This window comes from Coturnix japonica, chromosome 23 (genome assembly GCF_054131305.1).
Source record: "Coturnix japonica strain WE chromosome 23, WE-NBRP24, whole genome shotgun sequence".
Classification (NCBI taxonomy): Eukaryota; Metazoa; Chordata; class Aves; order Galliformes; family Phasianidae; genus Coturnix; species Coturnix japonica.
In genome coordinates this window covers 9,853,575-9,869,819 of record NC_140685.1, presented here as the reverse complement: position 1 = coordinate 9,869,819, position 16,245 = coordinate 9,853,575, and the positions used below count along the sequence as shown (strand labels likewise).

Here is a 16,245-nt window from a genome sequence, read left to right as displayed (position 1 = left end):
GGACACTGCACGGGGGTGTATGTGTCCATGGTTTAGCTGTCATTTCAAAGTAGGGAAAGCTGGCCAGAGTTAGCTCTCTGATCTGTCAGTTCCTCTCCATGAAACTCCAGAACAGCTTTTAGCACAGACCCCTCAGTGCAAACTGCTCCTGGACTCGCAGATATTTACTTGGTGTGACTGTGCTTCCTCCAAGAGGCAAAGCGCTGCAGGCATGCAGCACAGACAAGGACAGCAACAGCAGGACACTCCTTCCTCTGAGCCCTGGTGTTTGTAGATGCTGCCCGTGACAGTGTCTGCCTATAGCAGGAGCTCTCTGATCTCTGCAGGAGTTTCTTCCATGTGTTTTAGTGGCAACTCACCCATTACCTTCCAGGTATTCTAATCTGGCCTCCAGGTTGATGGGTGAACCAGTTGCTTTTCCAGCCAGCTGAGGGCAGGACTTGGACTGTGGTGTCATTGCAGGGACATTGCGACCCTGGATGAGGATGGCTACTGCAGGATTATAGGCCGTTGCAAGGACATGATTATTCGGGGAGGAGAGAACATCTACCCAGCAGAAATCGAGCAGTTTCTCCACACCCACCCCAAGGTTGAGGAGGTCCAGGTGAGCAGGAGAGAATGAGGGTGGCTAAACAGTGGTGGTTTATGGGGTGAAAAACCTGTACACAGTGATGCTTGGGACTGCTGCTGGTACCTGGCCGTCCTCCCCTGTTTTCAGCTTCTTTAGTGCAATATTGTTCTGCAGCTGGTGGGGACGGCAGTGGGGCGGGCAGAACCTCTGGGCCTTTCAGTGTTGCAGGCACATGAGGTCAGACAAAATCTTTGTGCAACAGTTTGACGTCTGCAAAGCAGTGACTCATTCTGCAGCTTTTAAACTGCCTGTCCACTTCCATAACGCTCCCTGAAATTCTTAGTGGAAGCCATTTGCAAGGACAGCTCCTACTGATAGCGAACTACAGCACTCCTAAATCGAAAAAGGCTCCTCCAGCAAATCCCTGGAGATGAGGAGTTAGACTTAGTTCTGTCTGTTCACAAGACAAAAATGATGTGCAGCATTGAGCAGCTGCTCCCAATCTGCTGGGATTGTTTTCCTCTATGTTTTGTTCCAGACAAGTTTCCCCATAAATAAACCAGTTATTTAGTAAGTGCTGTGCCTGTGTTAGGCTGGCATGTCTCCTTGGCACAGCCCAGTGCAAATGGGATGCAAACCAGCCCTGTTTATGCCGCTCCCAGGGCTGCGTGTCACTGCTCTGCACTGGAGGATCGACACATGGCCGGGGTTCTGAGGCACTGGTCAGGGCCATCACTGTTCCATTTCATCTGTTTCATCCCAATGCACAGCCCCACCTCGTGCACCCCACGGTGGGTCGGGGTTGTGCTCCCCCCTGCAGGCACAGCGAGCTGCTGGAGGGGGATGTCTCCAGGCTCACGCGTCCTTCTGTCCCCACCAGGTGGTTGGAGTGAAGGATTCACTGATGGGAGAAGAGGTCTGTGCCTGCATCCGACTGAGAGCTGGGCAGAGCTGTGCAGCGGATGATATTAAAGCTTTCTGCAAAGGGAAGGTGTGTCTTCCACTCCTGTGTGCCCAGCGCCCCAGTGCTCTGCCAGGCCCCCACAGCCAGCAGCAGCTGGGGGCTGCCAATGCAGTGATGCAGCTCACCTGGTCCCAGTTTAGCTGTGGCACAGTGGATGTTACAGGCTGCACACGCTGCTCCCAGCAGGTGCTGTAGCTGTTGGCTTTCTCTCCCCAGATCTCCCATTTCAAGATCCCGCGCTACATTGTGTTTGTGAATCAGTACCCGCTCACTGTGTCAGGCAAGGTAAGAGGGGCTGCGGGAGGTGAGCAGCCGTGCCCTGCTGTGCTGTCTGAACCTCTGCACCTCTGCCTTATTTCAGGTTCAGAAATACAAGTTGAGAGAGCAGATGGAGAAGCACCTTCAGCTCTGAGCTCAGGAGGGAGAATAAGACAAGGGATAAATCAGACTCACTGCATCCAGCCTTACGTCTCCTTTTCACCTGTGCCTTGTGACGAGCAGTGGAGGGCTTCTCTCCTCGCCCTCAGACTGATGGTGCTGTCATGCTTATAGAACAGAGCCTTTCTTCCAGTTAGGTTTGTTTCTTTGCCAAGAGGACAAGATGCTTATTTCTGGAACCTTGTCCTGTTACTAAGACTTGGTGAAGGTTGCAAAGCCTTGTTTCTGTTTGAGCAACTTGGCTACAGCCATTTCTGAGGACTTTCTGGGCCTGAGCAGATGCTGGTAGCACTTTTCCTAATTCTGCCAATATCTGAAGTCGCAGCAGCCTCACCTGGTGAACGCCTGTTTTGTTTGGGTGCTGCTGGGATTCACAGGGCACATAAATCGCCCAGTGAAATGAGAGCTGATCAGCCTGAAATGGGGCAGAGGCTTGAGGCAGAAAGGCTGACTGTAGGAAGACGCTCCCATGGCTGGATGGAGATGTTCGCCCTGTTCCCAGCCCTTCTGACCCACAATAAACCTCACCAGCACAGACTCAGTGGTGTTTATTTCTGTAGCTTTGGATAAGGCAGACAGTAAGCACAGTACAGAAATACCAAACTTACTGTCCCACGACAAGTGTGCAGCACAGCAAACCCGGGACAGCGCTTTTACGGGAGTTTGGTGCCTCCCAACCATGAAACACTGCGACGAGGAGTTGAAGAGCAGAGCTCCTTTCCCCCTGCATCGAGTGTCCCACGCCAGCTGGGCTGCAGATCACAGTGCAGCCAACTCTCTCCGACCTCATTCCACCTCCTGGAGCGGCTGAGCCTCGTCCTGTGATGGCTGAGGGGTGCAAAGGGGGAGCGATGACGTGCCAATGAGGTCAGGTCACTGCAGTGGCTCTCCCAGCTGGACCGTGGGATCTACCCATGGAAGCAGATCCTCTCGCTGAGGTGACCCATGTTCGTAGGTGCTTCCTGCAAGAACAGCAGATCATCAGCATCGCACTGTGCAGATCTGAGCCCACAGTGCCGTCACACAGCTTAACACACAGGGCCTCCCACTGCCCTCTGCCCACCCCGAGATATGTGATGCACACAGATGTAACACAGTGTTAGGAGCCTTGTACACCCTCCTTCCTGGAGGAGGAACCAGCTCCTGGGCTGCAGCAACTGCAGTCAAAGGCTCTGGAGACACAGCGGGTCTCTGGGCCTCGTGTCTAAGGGAGGATTCATTTCCTTCCTTTGCCCCCCACAGCATTAACCCAGGTACAGAACAGGTTGGGTTGCACTGGGAGGAGTTTCTCTCCTCCCTGCTCGGCACCTCCAACCTCCGTCCAGCCCCAGCTGCCCAGGGGCGCCCCATGGACTCACCTGGGTGTGGGATCCCTGGGCTCGGCCGCTGGGAGGTGAAGGTGAGCTCAGTCCTGCCCTGTGTGTGCGGGCAGCCTGCAGGGAGAAGTCCCACATGGGGCGGTTACAGCAGCACGGAGGGACGCGGATCCCCCCAGCGCCATCCGTGTCCCCGCACCATGTGCACACACAGCTGAGCGCTGAGCGCTGCCCCCCGGGGCTCAGCACCGCCCGTACCCCATCCCAAAGCTTCCCCACCTCCCAGCACTGATCGCTGCCCGCACCCCGCCGTGCACTCACCGGAGCAGCGCGGATGCTCATCCCAGCTCTGCACGTCGCAGCGCTCAACGAGCCCATACACGATCCGTGCAGCTGCAGCCCATCCCGGCCGTGTCTTATAGGCCTCGCCTCCAGCCGGGAAACCCCGCTGGGACCGGGGCAGGAAACGGTGACGTCGGCCTGAAAACGGGAACCTGCGGTGCCGGTTTTCCCGTCCGTTTTGTCACGGGCATTTTCCACTTCTCCACCTCCATTAATAGCCCGCGTTAAGAAACGACGCTCCGCTCCTTCGGCGCCGGCTTTGCGCAACCACGAGCGGGGGAACGCGGCGGTTCCGCTTCTCGCAGCCGTGGGAGCGACGGGGCGGGGGGCGGAGCGGGGCTGCGGGCGGCGATGGCGGCGATGGCAGATGGCAGCGATGGCAGATGTCAGTGATGTCAGTAACGTCAGATGTCGGCGGTGTCAGCGCCGTCCGGCTCGATGCCCCCACGCGGTGTCTCGTTTCAGTTCCGTGGGGCGCAGACCGGCCCCGAGCTCCCCCCGCTCCCCCCGCCCTCCTCCTCCTCCTCCTCGTGTCCCATTGCCCCGCGTTCCCCTCGCTCTGTCGCTCCGGCCGCTCATCAGACGCCGCACGAACGTGTAATTAATGACAGATTAATGACAGATTAATGACGGATTAATGACAGATTAATGACGGATTAATGACAGATTAATGACAGATTAATGACAGCTGCGGTTATTAACGCGCGGTAACTGCGCGCTCGGTTGAAACGAGACCAGGAGGTCACCGGAAAACGGAACCTCGTGCTGCGCGGTGCGATGCGGCTGCGCGGGGCGATGGCGGCGCGGTTTGTCCGTGCGGGGCTCGGGGCGGTGCGGCCCCGCGGGACGGGTCCGGGCCGCGCTGCGGGGCTGCGGGCGGGACCGACCCGCTCCGATCCCGGCCCCGAACCGGCGGGACCCGCCACAGCGTCACTCTACGTGCACGTGAGCGCGGGGACGTTTGTGCGCGGGGAGCGGGGCTCGGACACGGGGGGTCCCACTCGTGGCACTGCGGGTACAGCCGGTACACGCGGGGTGTCGCTGCCACGAGCGCGTCGGGGCTGTGGGTGTGAAGGGCAGCGCCCCGCGGGGCGGGCGGTGGGCACGGGGGGCTCCACGCGCCGTGTGTGCGGACCGAGCCCCTTCGGTGGGGCGGCCCCGTGCCCACGGCCGCCTTGTGCCCGCAGTGGCCGTTCTGCCGCAAGCACTGCGCGTACTGCAGCTTCAACAAGTACGTGGTGCCGGCCGTGGACGAGGCGGCCGTGCGTGCCTGCCTGGTGCGGGAGGCGCAAACCCTGCTGCGCATCGGCCACGTGCGGAGGTTGGTTCCCGCATTGGGGCCGGGGGGACACAGCGCCCTTCAGCAGCCGCCTGCAGCCCCCCCTCCCCCCCTCCCCGCAGCGTCACCTCCGTGTTCTTCGGCGGGGGCACCCCCAGCCTGGCCGCCCCGCGCACCATCGCGGCCGTGCTGGAGGCGGCTGCGGCGGTCGCTCATCTCCCGGCTGGAGCCGAGGTGACGCTGGAGGCCAATCCCAGCTCCGCTGACCCGGCGCGTCTCGCTGCCTTCAGGGCGGCCGGCATCAACCGCCTGTCCCTCGGCGTCCAGGTGAGCGCGGCCGCCCCATCCCATCCCATCCCGCCCCATCCCATCCCGCCCCATCCCATCCCGTTCCATCCCATCCCGTTCCGTCCCATCCCATCCCGCCCCATCCCATCCCGTTCCATCCCATCCCATCCCGCCCCATCCCATCCCGCCCCATCCCATCCCGTTCCGTCCCATCCCATCCCGTTCCGTCCCATCCCACCCCTCCGTTCCCACGCGGTCCCGCTGTCACCGCGCTCCATCCGCAGTTACTGGACGATGCTGAGCTGCGGCTGCTGGGCCGGGACCACACGGCGGCGGAGGCGCGTGCGGCGGTGGATGCGGCTCGGCAGCTGTTCCCCGGCCGTACCTCCCTCGATGTCATTTTCGGGCTCCCGGGGCAGAGCCTGCAGGGCTGGGAGCGCGGCCTGGAGGCGGCGCTGGGGCTGTGCGACCACCACCTGGCGCTGTACCAGCTGACCCTGGAGCGGGGCACGAAGCTGGAGGCTCATGTGCGGCGGGGGGTCCTGCCTGAGCCCCCCGAGGAGCTGCTGGCCGACATGTACCTGAGCGCCCGCACCGCGATGGCGGCCGCCGGCTTCCACCAGTACGAGGTGTCCAACTTTGCCCGGCAGGTGAGGAGCCCCCGCCTGGTGCCCCCACCGCGGGCACAGCCCCTCCTCACTGACCGCACCGCTGTCCTGCAGGGCGCCCACAGCGCACACAACGTGTCCTACTGGCGGGCAGAGCAGTACGTGGGCGTGGGGCCGGGTAAGTGCTGGGGCTGGTATTGGTAACTATGCGGGGCTGTGTGTGCCCTGCGCCCTGTGTGTGCCCTGCGCCCTGTGTGTGCCCTGCGCCCTGTGTGTGCCCTGCGCCCTGTCCACTCTCTGCACCGTCCGCTCTCTGCTCCCTCGCAGGGGCTCACGGCCGCTTCGTGCCGTGGGGTGAGGGCGGCCGCGTGCGGGAGGCACGTGTACAGACACCGCACCCTGACACGTGGATGCGGGAGGTGCGGAGCTGCGGGCACGGCACCCGGCGGAGAGCAGCGCTGAGCCCGCTGGAGCAGTGAGCGTGGGGATGGGGATGGGGCCGGGTGGGGTAGGATCCTTTGTGCCTCCCCCGTCCCTACACCCGCCGTGCCCGCAGGCTGCAGGAGCTGCTGGCGCTGGGGCTGCGCACGGCTGAGGGCGTCACGCATCAGGTGAGCGGCGGGTGAGCGGCGGGCAGCGCAATAAGGAGCCGCCGCTGAACATCCATCCCCGCAGCGATGGGGGCGTTTCTCCCCACGGCTGAGCCTGGACGCCGCGTTCGGGGCGTCGGGGGAAGCGACAGAGCTGCAGGAGAACGGCTGGGTGCGGCTGGACGGACGGTGAGCGGCGATGCGGGCACGGGGCGGGGCTGAGCTGTGTGATGCTGAGCCGTGTGATGATGCTGAGCTGTCCCGTCCCGTCCCATCCCTTCCAGGTCTCTGCGCTGTTCCCCTGCCGGGCTGCCCGTGCTGGACTCGCTGCTGCCCGCTCTGCTGCGGCAACTGCGGCACCGCTGGGAGCAGATGGAGCAGGACGGCGGGGGACGGAGCGCGGGATGAGCCGCGCGGTGCGGGGCGATGCGGGGCGGGCGGATGGAGCGGGACAACAGCGGCTCCATCACAGCATCGACATCCCGCGTGTTTATGTGCCGGGAGCGGGGCGGGGCGGAACCATAGAGCAGCACCATAGAGTAGAACCATAGAGCGGCACCATAGAGTAGAACCATAGAGCGGCACCATAGAGCGGCACCATAGAGCGGCACCATAGAGCGGCGGCGTTGGGGCCGCTCTGGCCGCTCGTCTCGGTGGTGGCCGCCCGTTGCCATGGCCGCGGTGTCGCCGTTCCGCGGGATGCCGGGCTCGGGCCGCACGCCGCGCAGGAGGGAAGGGCGAGGGAAGGGCCGGAACGCGTCCCCAACCCCGTCCGGTACCGGAACCACCGGAACCACCGGGCCGCCTCCATCATTAAACCCGGGGCCGCGTCCCAGGCGGTTTCCCGGCTGCTCCCGGCGCTGACCCGGCCCGTCGTTGTGCGTTTCAGAGCCGCCGGAGCCGGCCCGGCCCGAACCCGAGGAGCCGCGTCCCGCGCTGTGTCCGCTGCGGGTCCGAGATGTGCGAGAACTGGTGGTGCGGGACGAGGAGCTGCACAGAGTGAGAGCGGGGCGGGACACGGCACCGAGCTGCAATGCGATGTAATGCAATGTAATGCACTGCGATGCACTGCGATGTACTGCACTGCAATGCCATGCCATGCCATGCACTGCACTGCACTGCAATGCGATGCACTGTACTACACTGTGCTGCAATGTGATGCACTGCACTGCACTGTGCTGTACTGCAATGCACTGTGCTGCACTGCACTGTGTTGTGCCGCCGCTGGCCCCATCCCTTTGCACTGTGCAGGGCAGCGTTTGGCGTCGAGCAGCACAGGAAACTATGGGGAACTTTCGGCTCCTTCCCCCGCCCCGGTTGTAACGTGGGCTCAGAGCAGCGGGCTGGGAACTGCCCGGTGTCTGCAGTCACATAAGACAAAGCAGCGGCCTCACATTGCACCCGGCTGGGAAGGTTCATGGTGCAGGTTCATGGTGCAGGTTCATGGTGCAGCTTCATGGTGCAGGTTCATGGTGCAGGTTCATGGTGCAGGTTCACGTCGGGCTCTGGGATCAGTTTCTCCCCCAGCTGATGGGGCTCCCCGTGTGTCCGGGTGGGTCAGAAGGAACACAGAGGTCACTTTGTATCTGGTGCTGTGGTTGTTGCCCGCAGCTCCACGCTCCTCGCCCGCCCCGCGATGCCGGGAGGATCCTGGTCAGGAGGAAATTCCTCGTCCGGAAACACCAGCCCAGGTTGGTCAGGAAGGCAGCGCAGCTCCTGGTGGCACGGCCGGCCTTCACAAGGACAGCCCGGGAGCCGCCACGCTTCTCCGGTAGGGTTGAGCTTCGGTCTGCCCTTGGTTTTTGGCTGTGACGAGCCCAGATGTGCTTAGTGAGCTGCTCCGGGGCTGGTGTCTTTGTAGGACCGGCACCGTTCAATGCGAGATGTGAAGAAATTCTTCCTCACCACGTGCTGGGAAGTCTCCAGGAGCTGGAGATGGAAGCCTTGGCCAGAGGAAACACTCAGGTTGAATATAAAAGTGCTTTTTGAGGGGTGAATATGCTGTGTGTGATGTGGTTCATTTCAGCACCTGTCACACATACATCAGGCCTGAGGATTGGGGTTCATTCCTGAGGATTGGGGTCCATTCCTCATTATTCTGTGGGGAGGGTTTGCCTGCAGAGAAACTGCATAGTGGGTTTTGAGGTCCTGTGTGCAGGTACAGAGTGTGGAGGGAAGACTGACAGGAGCTTCCTCTTGTGTTTGTGCTGATGGCATCAGGCGTCTTTGGGAGAGCTGGGGCTGCAATAACGTCACTGCCTGAGTTCAGTTACTTGGCTCAATCCATCGTTTTTGAGTGTGTTCTTAGTGCCCCATCTTTGTACCTCCCTGTGGTCCATGAAGGTGCTGCAGTCCGAAGGATTCTCTCTGCTCCCATCCTCCGTTTCTGGCTGTACCCGCAGTGTGTGCACTGGGAGGTCAGTTTTGCTGTTTCTTTTCAGATGGTGGATCTCATTCAGGTTCCTCGTCAACGTGTTGCTGCATTGTTAAAAGAGCAGCGTGGAGGGGAGACAAAGAGAAGGTTTCGTCAGAGCCCAACATCAGAACACAAAGCTCTGCAGAACTGGCGCCGCAATATGGCAATCAGGAAGAAGCAGGAGAGGAATCTGGGAGGTGAGAGGATGAGGGACCCTGTTCTGTGAGATTCTGGGTGTACATGAGGCTGTTTGATGGTTGCACAGCACACAGGAATGACCAGAGTCAACCTGGGTTAGTCCTGCTGCTGCCACTGACCTGAGTTCCCTGGGCTCCCTGTGCTGTGGGTGCTGCTGCCCGTGGTGGCCCTGCAGCACTGGCGAGCTGCTGGTTCTGGCTGCAGGAAACACAGTGGGCTTGATAAGGGTGGTATAAGGGGTTTACACATTGAAAATAGTAAAGGATCTGCCCAGAGAAGCACAGTGCCTTTCATATTCCTTTATAGAAATTCTTCAGAAGCCAGAGAATGAGCTGCTGATGAGCATTGCGGAGGGTTACAGACAGATCCAGGAAGAACGGGACCTCATTGACCGTAATCTCGCTGCTCTGCTTCCTGGGAAGGTGAGAGCCCCCTTCCTTTGCCTCCTGGCTGCTCCGTTCTTGTGAAGGAGCTGAGGTGCTGCTGCTGCAAATACGAGCCGCGCAGATCTGTCCTCAGATCATTGCCAAAGTCCTTCCATGCAGAGAGGGGGATATGGGTCAGGGGGTGATTATTTATGGTCTTCTAAAACATTTGCACGGGCAGAGCGAGGTACCACCTTCTTTTCAGCTGCCAGTCCCTGTGGAAGTGGCAAACAGCTGCACATCCCTGAGGGTGCTGGTTGGAGCATTGTTTTTCCATAGGGCTACCGAGTAGGAAGTGAGTTCTGGAGCCAACCTGAGCGCATTGGGGATGAGCTGACGGGTCTGACAGTGACACTGACACGGACAGAACGGGGCTGCCCTGAGCCTGTCACCCACGTGGGGAAGCCCCACACTGTTAAGATGGAAACAGGTAAGGAAGTGTGCAGGGAGCAGCAGGACGAGGTGATCCCTCCCAGTGGTACAGAGGCTGCTTCCCAGTTGCCTTTGGTTGGGCCTGCAGTAAGCACAGGGCTGGTGTGGGCTGCTGCACGAGCACTGCAGTGCTGTAAGTGCTGCGGCACACCTTGGGTGCTGTGTGCAGGGCTGAGTGAAATAAGTAGGTGGTGAGCTCCTGTGTGGGTACTCCAACAGATGAGAAGCCTCCAGAGAGGATCCCGTTCCGTCTGACCTGGGATAAGAGCCTTTTCCTGAAGCAGCGGCGGCAGGAACTGAAATCTATCCTAGAGGAGCTGGGTTTTTATAAGCCAGTAAGTGTGAGGAGTGAGAATGTTCTTTACATCCAATGCCTCTCGTGAAGTGCTTTAGGATAACACAGAATAGCTACAGACTGGATCCAGCAAAGCGTCAGGATCCTGTGAGGCTTTGCAGTACTTGTCCTGGAGGTTCCCACATCTCCAAAGGGCCGCAGCCATGAAGGAGATTTCTGTCCTTTCTGTGACTCCTGGGCTGCCCTCCAAGCTCTGAAGGCAGTTTTCCCATCCCAGGGTTGTTGAGGGGCTCCGAGCAGTTCCTCTCTCTCTCTCACATTGGTTGGATGTGTCTGGAAGCTGCTGCAGGAGTGAGACAGCTGAACTTCACTCAATTGTCTTATTTTCCATATAAAAAGGGCAGTTAAGAATTGGTGCTTCTGTGTGTGTGCAGGATCTGGATGGCCTGGAGGTGGTCGGCAAAGGGCGGCCGCTCACGTCCGTCTCAGCGCTGTCTGTTCCATTTTCCATTGCTTCTGAAGAGTCTGAGACCTTGTAAGTTTTGTTTGATGGTGGTAGTAAAGACTTTTGGGTACACACCATTGGAATGGGGGGATCTCCTGAGCTGTTCTGATCAGAGCAGAGAGGAGTCTCCGAAGGGCGCAGTAAAAGGTGTGTTCTGATACTAAAGTCACCGCTGGAAATGAGTTTCACTCCACAGAAACACTGTCATGTTTTTAGCAGTGACTCCTTAAGGGACAATTGCAGAGAGGTTCCAGAGACAGTGCTGGGTCCATCCTTAGACTTCTGTGGGCAGCCTGCACGTTGGATCAACTGCGCTTCTTGCAGGGTAATTGTGTGTTCTTATTGTTTAGTTGAACTGAGCTTGTTTGAGTTCCCAAGTCACAGCTGTACAATGAGTGTCACGCTCAGGATGGAGAATGGGGGATTTGTTCTGAACAATCCAGTGTCCCACGTTTGCTCCAGAGAGTTTTGGAACCAGAAATGGTTGCTTTGTGGTGTGGAGCTCGGATTCCCAGGAGCCCTCTGCACAATGGCTGCTTCCTTGGGCCAGTTCTCCAGTCGGGGTTCAGCCCCTTGTTGGTGGTTTGGTTTCTGGAAAGATGGAGTTGAAATTGTTACCTTTGTCCTTTTTCCTCGTAGGATGAGGTTGGCATCGCTGCCAGGATCACTTTTGAGACCGTGGTTGGTGAGAAAGCTGAAAGCTTCCTGACAGTGAGCAACGACGGCACAGCTGCTGTCTGGTACGACTGGAGGAGGCTTCCCCAGCACATCCCTTCCAGAGGAACCACGAGGATGCGGATGCGATGTTTTTACTTTGATGCCAGACCAGGTATAAGAACTGCTGATCTCTGAGAGCTCTGTGCACAGAGCATGGAGCAAACAGCCAGGAGCTGTCTGGGATGCTGTGACTCAAGGCAGAGCAAACCATGGGTGGTTCTCGGCAGGCTGACTCACAGCAGTAGGTGTGCGAGGCAGATCCCTTTCATGGGACTGTAAGGAAAGAAGGTTGTTCCTGCTCTGAATGTAAATGGGTGGAATACTGAGTCGTGAATCACTTTCTGATGACAAACTGGGCATCGTCTACCACAGAAGGTGCTGAGTTCGCCGTCAAGGAAGTGTGCAGTGGTAGTAATAGCAGCTCAGTAATGTGGTGGCTGGGGTAAATCTGTAAGAAGAAACACGGTTGGACTGGCTGTGCTTACCAGGAAGGCTGAGGAGAGTCTCCTGAAGAGCTGAGGACACTCAGTGGGGTTGGAAAAGGGCCACGTGAACCAGGTGGTTTCTTACAGACCGATGCATTTTCTCTCCTTCCAGGTGTAATTTTGCCTGGAGAAACCAGGAGGTTTTTTTTCCTTTTCAAGTCTGAGAGAACCGGCATTTTCAGTGAGTCCTGGGAGCTCAGGACGCATCCTCTGCTCTTAGGAGGAGCTCTGCTGCAGGTCACCCTGTGGGGAATTGCTGTGTGTGAGGATAAATTGGCTGACCTCAGAGAAAAACTGGAGGTAACCGGGCGTGTAACTGGGTAAATGTGAGCTTTGAACTTAATATGCAAACAGAGGACAAGGGAGGGAGTGGAGGACGTGGTATTTTTATTGCTGTGCAATTAGGGCTGAGAGCGAGATGTGATTTTCTAAACTTCTGAATGTGCTTAAGCAGGTTTGCTAAATAAAATGGAAGAATCCTGCAGCACGTTGCCATCTTGTTAACAAAGATGTGGTTGCGCTGCTGAACTGGATGCAGTGGCTCCTCTAAAAATGAATTTCCTATTTGTAGTGAACTCCATTGGTTAGTGGGAATAGCTCTGTGTATCACACTGCGTGGTAGGAGGTAATAAGGTGAAAATGACGCTGCTTAGTTGAGCGGGGTTTGCTGTTATCCTTGTAATCCTGCATTAACACGTGTGCTTAGCAGCGTGGGTGTGATTGTGCTGCAGGCCGACCTGGCTGCTCGGGAGGGTGCTGTTATTGTAGAAGAGACTCTGAAGGACCTTCTTGTCCAAATTCGGACCCCGGAGCGCAGCCCATCTCCCGTGGGGGTGTATGTCACAGACGAAGAGTTATTCCACAGGAAGAATCCCAAGGTGAGCTGTGAGCTGTGTGGTTCAGTGGCTGCACCGCTGAGACAGCAGGGAAGGGAAAGCAGTGGGGCTGTGCCCATGGGGCGCTCGGAGGCTCCCACCACCTGCCACAAGAGCTGGAACAGTTATGTCTGTAGAGAACAGACGTAACCCATTTTGCTATTTACCTTTTCTTTGTTATCAGTTGCATTATCAGCATCGAGTGGTGGAGCAGCTGCATGACCTATGGAGACAGCACGTGGCTGCTCCATCAGCCTGCGGGGAGGAGGTGCCCTCAGACCAGGAGGGTGCTGTGGACGGCTGGAAGAGCACAATCGAAGTGACTCTGAGTCAAGTGGCAAATGTGGAGGAGGAGGAACCCAGCACCTCGGGGTGGAACTTCTCAGTCGAGGACTTGCAGCAGGTGCTCACTGCGGGTCCCTCCAGCACAGGGACAGCCCGGTGGTGGTTCCGTTTCCCTTACAGTCTGTTGTACCCCAGTGTGAGCCCACCCAGAGCTCTTCTTCCAGCCATCTCCAAGTTAGGGGTGATGGATGGTGTGTGTTAGAGAGAAGCACTCCAGCTCTGCTGACCGCACCCTCAGTGCTCTGGTAAAGAAATACCCGAGGGAGACCATGAGGGCTGCTGTGTGCAGAAGAAAAGAGATCCAGACAATGCAGTGATACTTTAAGCTCTTACCGTATTAGCTTCCTGTCATCCCAGAGCTGAACGGGGATGCAGGCGGGACCCCACAGCCTCCTGTGGCTTCCCCGAGGGCTCTTCTATGTGGAGAGTCCTGCTGCTCACCAGAGCACTGAGGGGCTGTGGGTAGAGTACAGACCTCCCCAGATTAAAGCAAGAGTGGTTGGGGTTCTGTCAGCACTGTTTTTCTGCATTGCTCTCTTGGAAACTTCTCAGCTGCTTCTCTGCTGTCAGGAGGCCTGACCTGCTGCAGCCCTGTCTCCCAGTTGCAGAGGGATTGACTATGGGTGGATCTAACTGGGAGATCAGGGCAGCACATCTCACCTGTGTGCATTGGCCAAATCTCAGGCTGTGTCTGGGGGTGGAATTCCTGGTCCCAGTTGGTTTCACACTGGCATCCAGGAAGAGCTGCGGTGAATTCGGGGTGCAGAGGGCAGGAAGGAGCACTGAGAAGCTTTTCTCTCATACCAGGCTCTGAAGTCCATCCCTCAGGAGGAGCAGCGAGAAGCAGCGCTGTGCCAGCTCAACAAGGCGGTGCTGGAGCTTTGTGCTGAGCAGAGGCCAACTCAGTCAGACCTTCTGTATCAAACCTGGTGAGCTGCCTCTGCAGGATAGAGCTTGCAAATATCTCCTGTGATCAGCAGCTTAGCAAGCTCTATTGCAGTGTTGTGATTCAGAGTGCGTGTAATTATGGGAAGTCTAGAAGTCTTTTTTTGTGCCCTGCTTTCTTAGAGGCTAATTGTAGCAGCTATCTAATCCAAATGCCATTTCTTTCTGGAGATAAGATTAGAATATTCATGTAATTTTGGGGAGTATGCGGGGTTATTTCTGGCAAGATTATTCTAGGATACGTTTATGAAATCTGGGCGATTTTCTGTACCCTTTTACCAGGGAACTTTATTCCCCCTCACACAGTGTCTCCATTCTGCGCTGTTGTGCAGACTGTGCCATATTAACAGCTGCCGGTTGCTTCTAAATTAGAAGGAGGCAGATTCCTCCTGAGCAGAGCACGGCTCAGGGCTGATTTACCACGTGTTGTGTAGTAGAGCAGGAGGCCTAATTTCACACTAGTATTTATGGGTCTGTGTGAGTCCATTGATTTACGAAGCATGGAGACCTCAGGAAGCTCCAAGCCAAGGGAAGTAATGCCGTGTCTCGATGTCAGGTGCCGTTGGACAGGGCAGCCCCTGGCTGTAAGGTGCCTTCAGGCCTGGGCAGGGGGTAGAACACAGTGCGCCCTAAAACACCCACGTGCTGTGCTGTCTCCCTTCTGTTTCTGATGCTCTTCTCAGTCTCCAGCTGTGGCGTGAGGCGGTGGATGGGCTGGTGGGTCACTCCCTGCGGCTGAGGTCCCAGCTTGGATTTCCTGAGAAGGACACCAGCGGGGATGATCTTCCAGAGGGAGGAGGTGAGCGGTGGCTGCAGCACAGCGGGAGGATTCCGGGCATCGTTGGCAAGCCAAAAAACTCACTGAGTTTCAGCTGGGATGGCAGCTCGGTCAGTTCCCCACAAAGCTTTTATGTGAAATCGCACCAGAGAGCACAGCAGATAAAAACAGCAGAAAAATACTGCGGTTATGTTGTCTGGGTGCACCGGGGTGTCTTTCTGGATATAAGTGTTGCTTTTAGGTAACTGGAATTCATTCTTAGGGGAAGAAAAGCAACCTATGGAAAGAACAGAAGGAGACAAAACAATTGGGAAAAAAGAAGAGAAACCATCAGTTGGTGGCAAGGATAAAGAGGACAAAAAAAGAACGAAGACTGTTGGAAAAGAGAAGGAGGTTTGTGTTGGGATGCTGTGGAAAACAGCATCGTGTTTTGGAGACAGCGTGGTACCTGTGAGGCCGTGATGTGTGCTGTGCAGTCTGAAAGGTGCTCTCAGCTCTGTCACTTCTTGTTTCCAACTCTGTCCCTGAGCAGGAGCACCCAACCAGCAGGAAGTCAAAAGCAAAAGAGAAGAAGAGGCTGAAATCTCGCGGCTCGTTAGAGAAGGAGATAGCACAGCCCATAGAAGCTGCAGCTCCGGATCCTGTCACACTTCCTCAGGAGCAGATAGATCCCGTCATATGGGCTCTGTACCAGGAGAAACTTTATGTTGAAGTGAGTCCAGCCAAAGTTAGTACTTCCATTTCTGGTTTCTGTTCTTTGCTTCTGAACTGACCCTGAGGCGGAGCTGGAGAGGTGCAGTGTTCTGTAAAGCTGAAAAGCAGGTAACCATGTGTCTGTAGTTCTGTAGTGAGGTAAGTGTGACGTGCGAGGTGAGGCGGCCTCGATTGCAGGCTGCAACCCATTAACATAAAGGCAGCCATGGCATCGCCACATGCGGGAGTTCTATCTGGGATGGCTTTTGCACACTTAGGGACTCTTGAGGGAGCAGCAGAATTAATTGTATCTCAGACAATGTTAAACACACTTCATAGCCAGGAAAGCTATTACTGGAGCTGGGATCTGTGAGCAGGCACCACTTCTCTGTGGTTGCTTGTGTGCCCACGGGCTGCTGCTCCTGTGTTAAAGCCATCTCTGTTCTGCCCATCTTGTCATCAGGATTTCATCATTCATTTTCATCGCGTGCATCTTCTGTTAACTTTTGCTGCAGGTTTATGGGCTGCTGGACTCAATGGTGAGCCAGATGGTTTCCTTATTAGAAGAACTAGAACAAAACGCTGTGCTTTAAAGTGGGAGAGTGAAGCTGTTTGTAAGTAGAAATAGTCTCAATAAATAAAGAAATAGCCACGCTTGCACAAAGGCAGGTGGATGATCTTGCTGTCTCCTGCTATCCAGTTAATGTATCCGTGCCTGATTCGGAGTCAGTTCTTACTCA

General features: G+C 57.0%; 3 protein-coding genes across 7 annotated transcripts in view; 2 read left to right on the top strand and 1 right to left on the bottom strand.

Moving 5' to 3' along the window:
- ACSF2 (acyl-CoA synthetase family member 2) overlaps positions 1-2,510 on the top strand; it is a 37,484-nt gene extending 34,974 nt beyond the window's left edge. For all 5 annotated transcript variants that reach the window (XM_085522635.1, XM_015880214.2, XM_032448216.2 and 2 more), the window contains exons 13-16: positions 463-604; positions 1,452-1,562; positions 1,752-1,820; positions 1,897-2,510. In XM_085522635.1, the coding sequence (XP_085378761.1) occupies positions 463-604; positions 1,452-1,562; positions 1,752-1,820; positions 1,897-1,947 (373 nt within the window). In that variant the 3' untranslated portion in view covers positions 1,948-2,510. The remainder of the gene's footprint in view (positions 1-462; positions 605-1,451; positions 1,563-1,751; positions 1,821-1,896) is intronic.
- LOC146757346 (uncharacterized) lies at positions 2,507-4,170 on the bottom strand. Its single transcript, XM_085522656.1, has 3 exons — positions 4,114-4,170; positions 3,611-3,970; positions 2,507-2,935 (listed from the first exon to the last, which is right to left on the bottom strand). Exons 1-3 carry the CDS (start codon positions 4,168-4,170, stop codon positions 2,882-2,884), a joined length of 471 nt encoding a protein of 156 aa, XP_085378782.1. The 3' UTR covers positions 2,507-2,881.
- On the top strand, positions 3,973-16,182 carry LOC107322301 (MYCBP-associated protein). The gene is given in 29 exon segments (XM_085522655.1): positions 3,973-4,576; positions 4,819-4,952; positions 5,033-5,237; positions 5,483-5,848; positions 5,921-5,984; positions 6,134-6,281; positions 6,363-6,417; positions 6,482-6,585; positions 6,681-6,793; positions 7,013-7,171; positions 7,286-7,395; positions 8,008-8,167; positions 8,258-8,361; positions 8,838-9,009; positions 9,317-9,432; positions 9,715-9,865; positions 10,087-10,202; positions 10,597-10,697; positions 10,884-10,992; positions 11,307-11,496; positions 11,982-12,169; positions 12,601-12,747; positions 12,929-13,147; positions 13,897-14,018; positions 14,718-14,833; positions 15,075-15,205; positions 15,345-15,524; positions 16,021-16,080; positions 16,083-16,182. Coding segments are annotated over 29 exon segments (4,053 nt in total). The 5' UTR covers positions 3,973-4,408; the 3' UTR covers positions 16,128-16,182.
- The last annotated feature ends 63 nt before the right edge of the window (positions 16,183-16,245 follow it).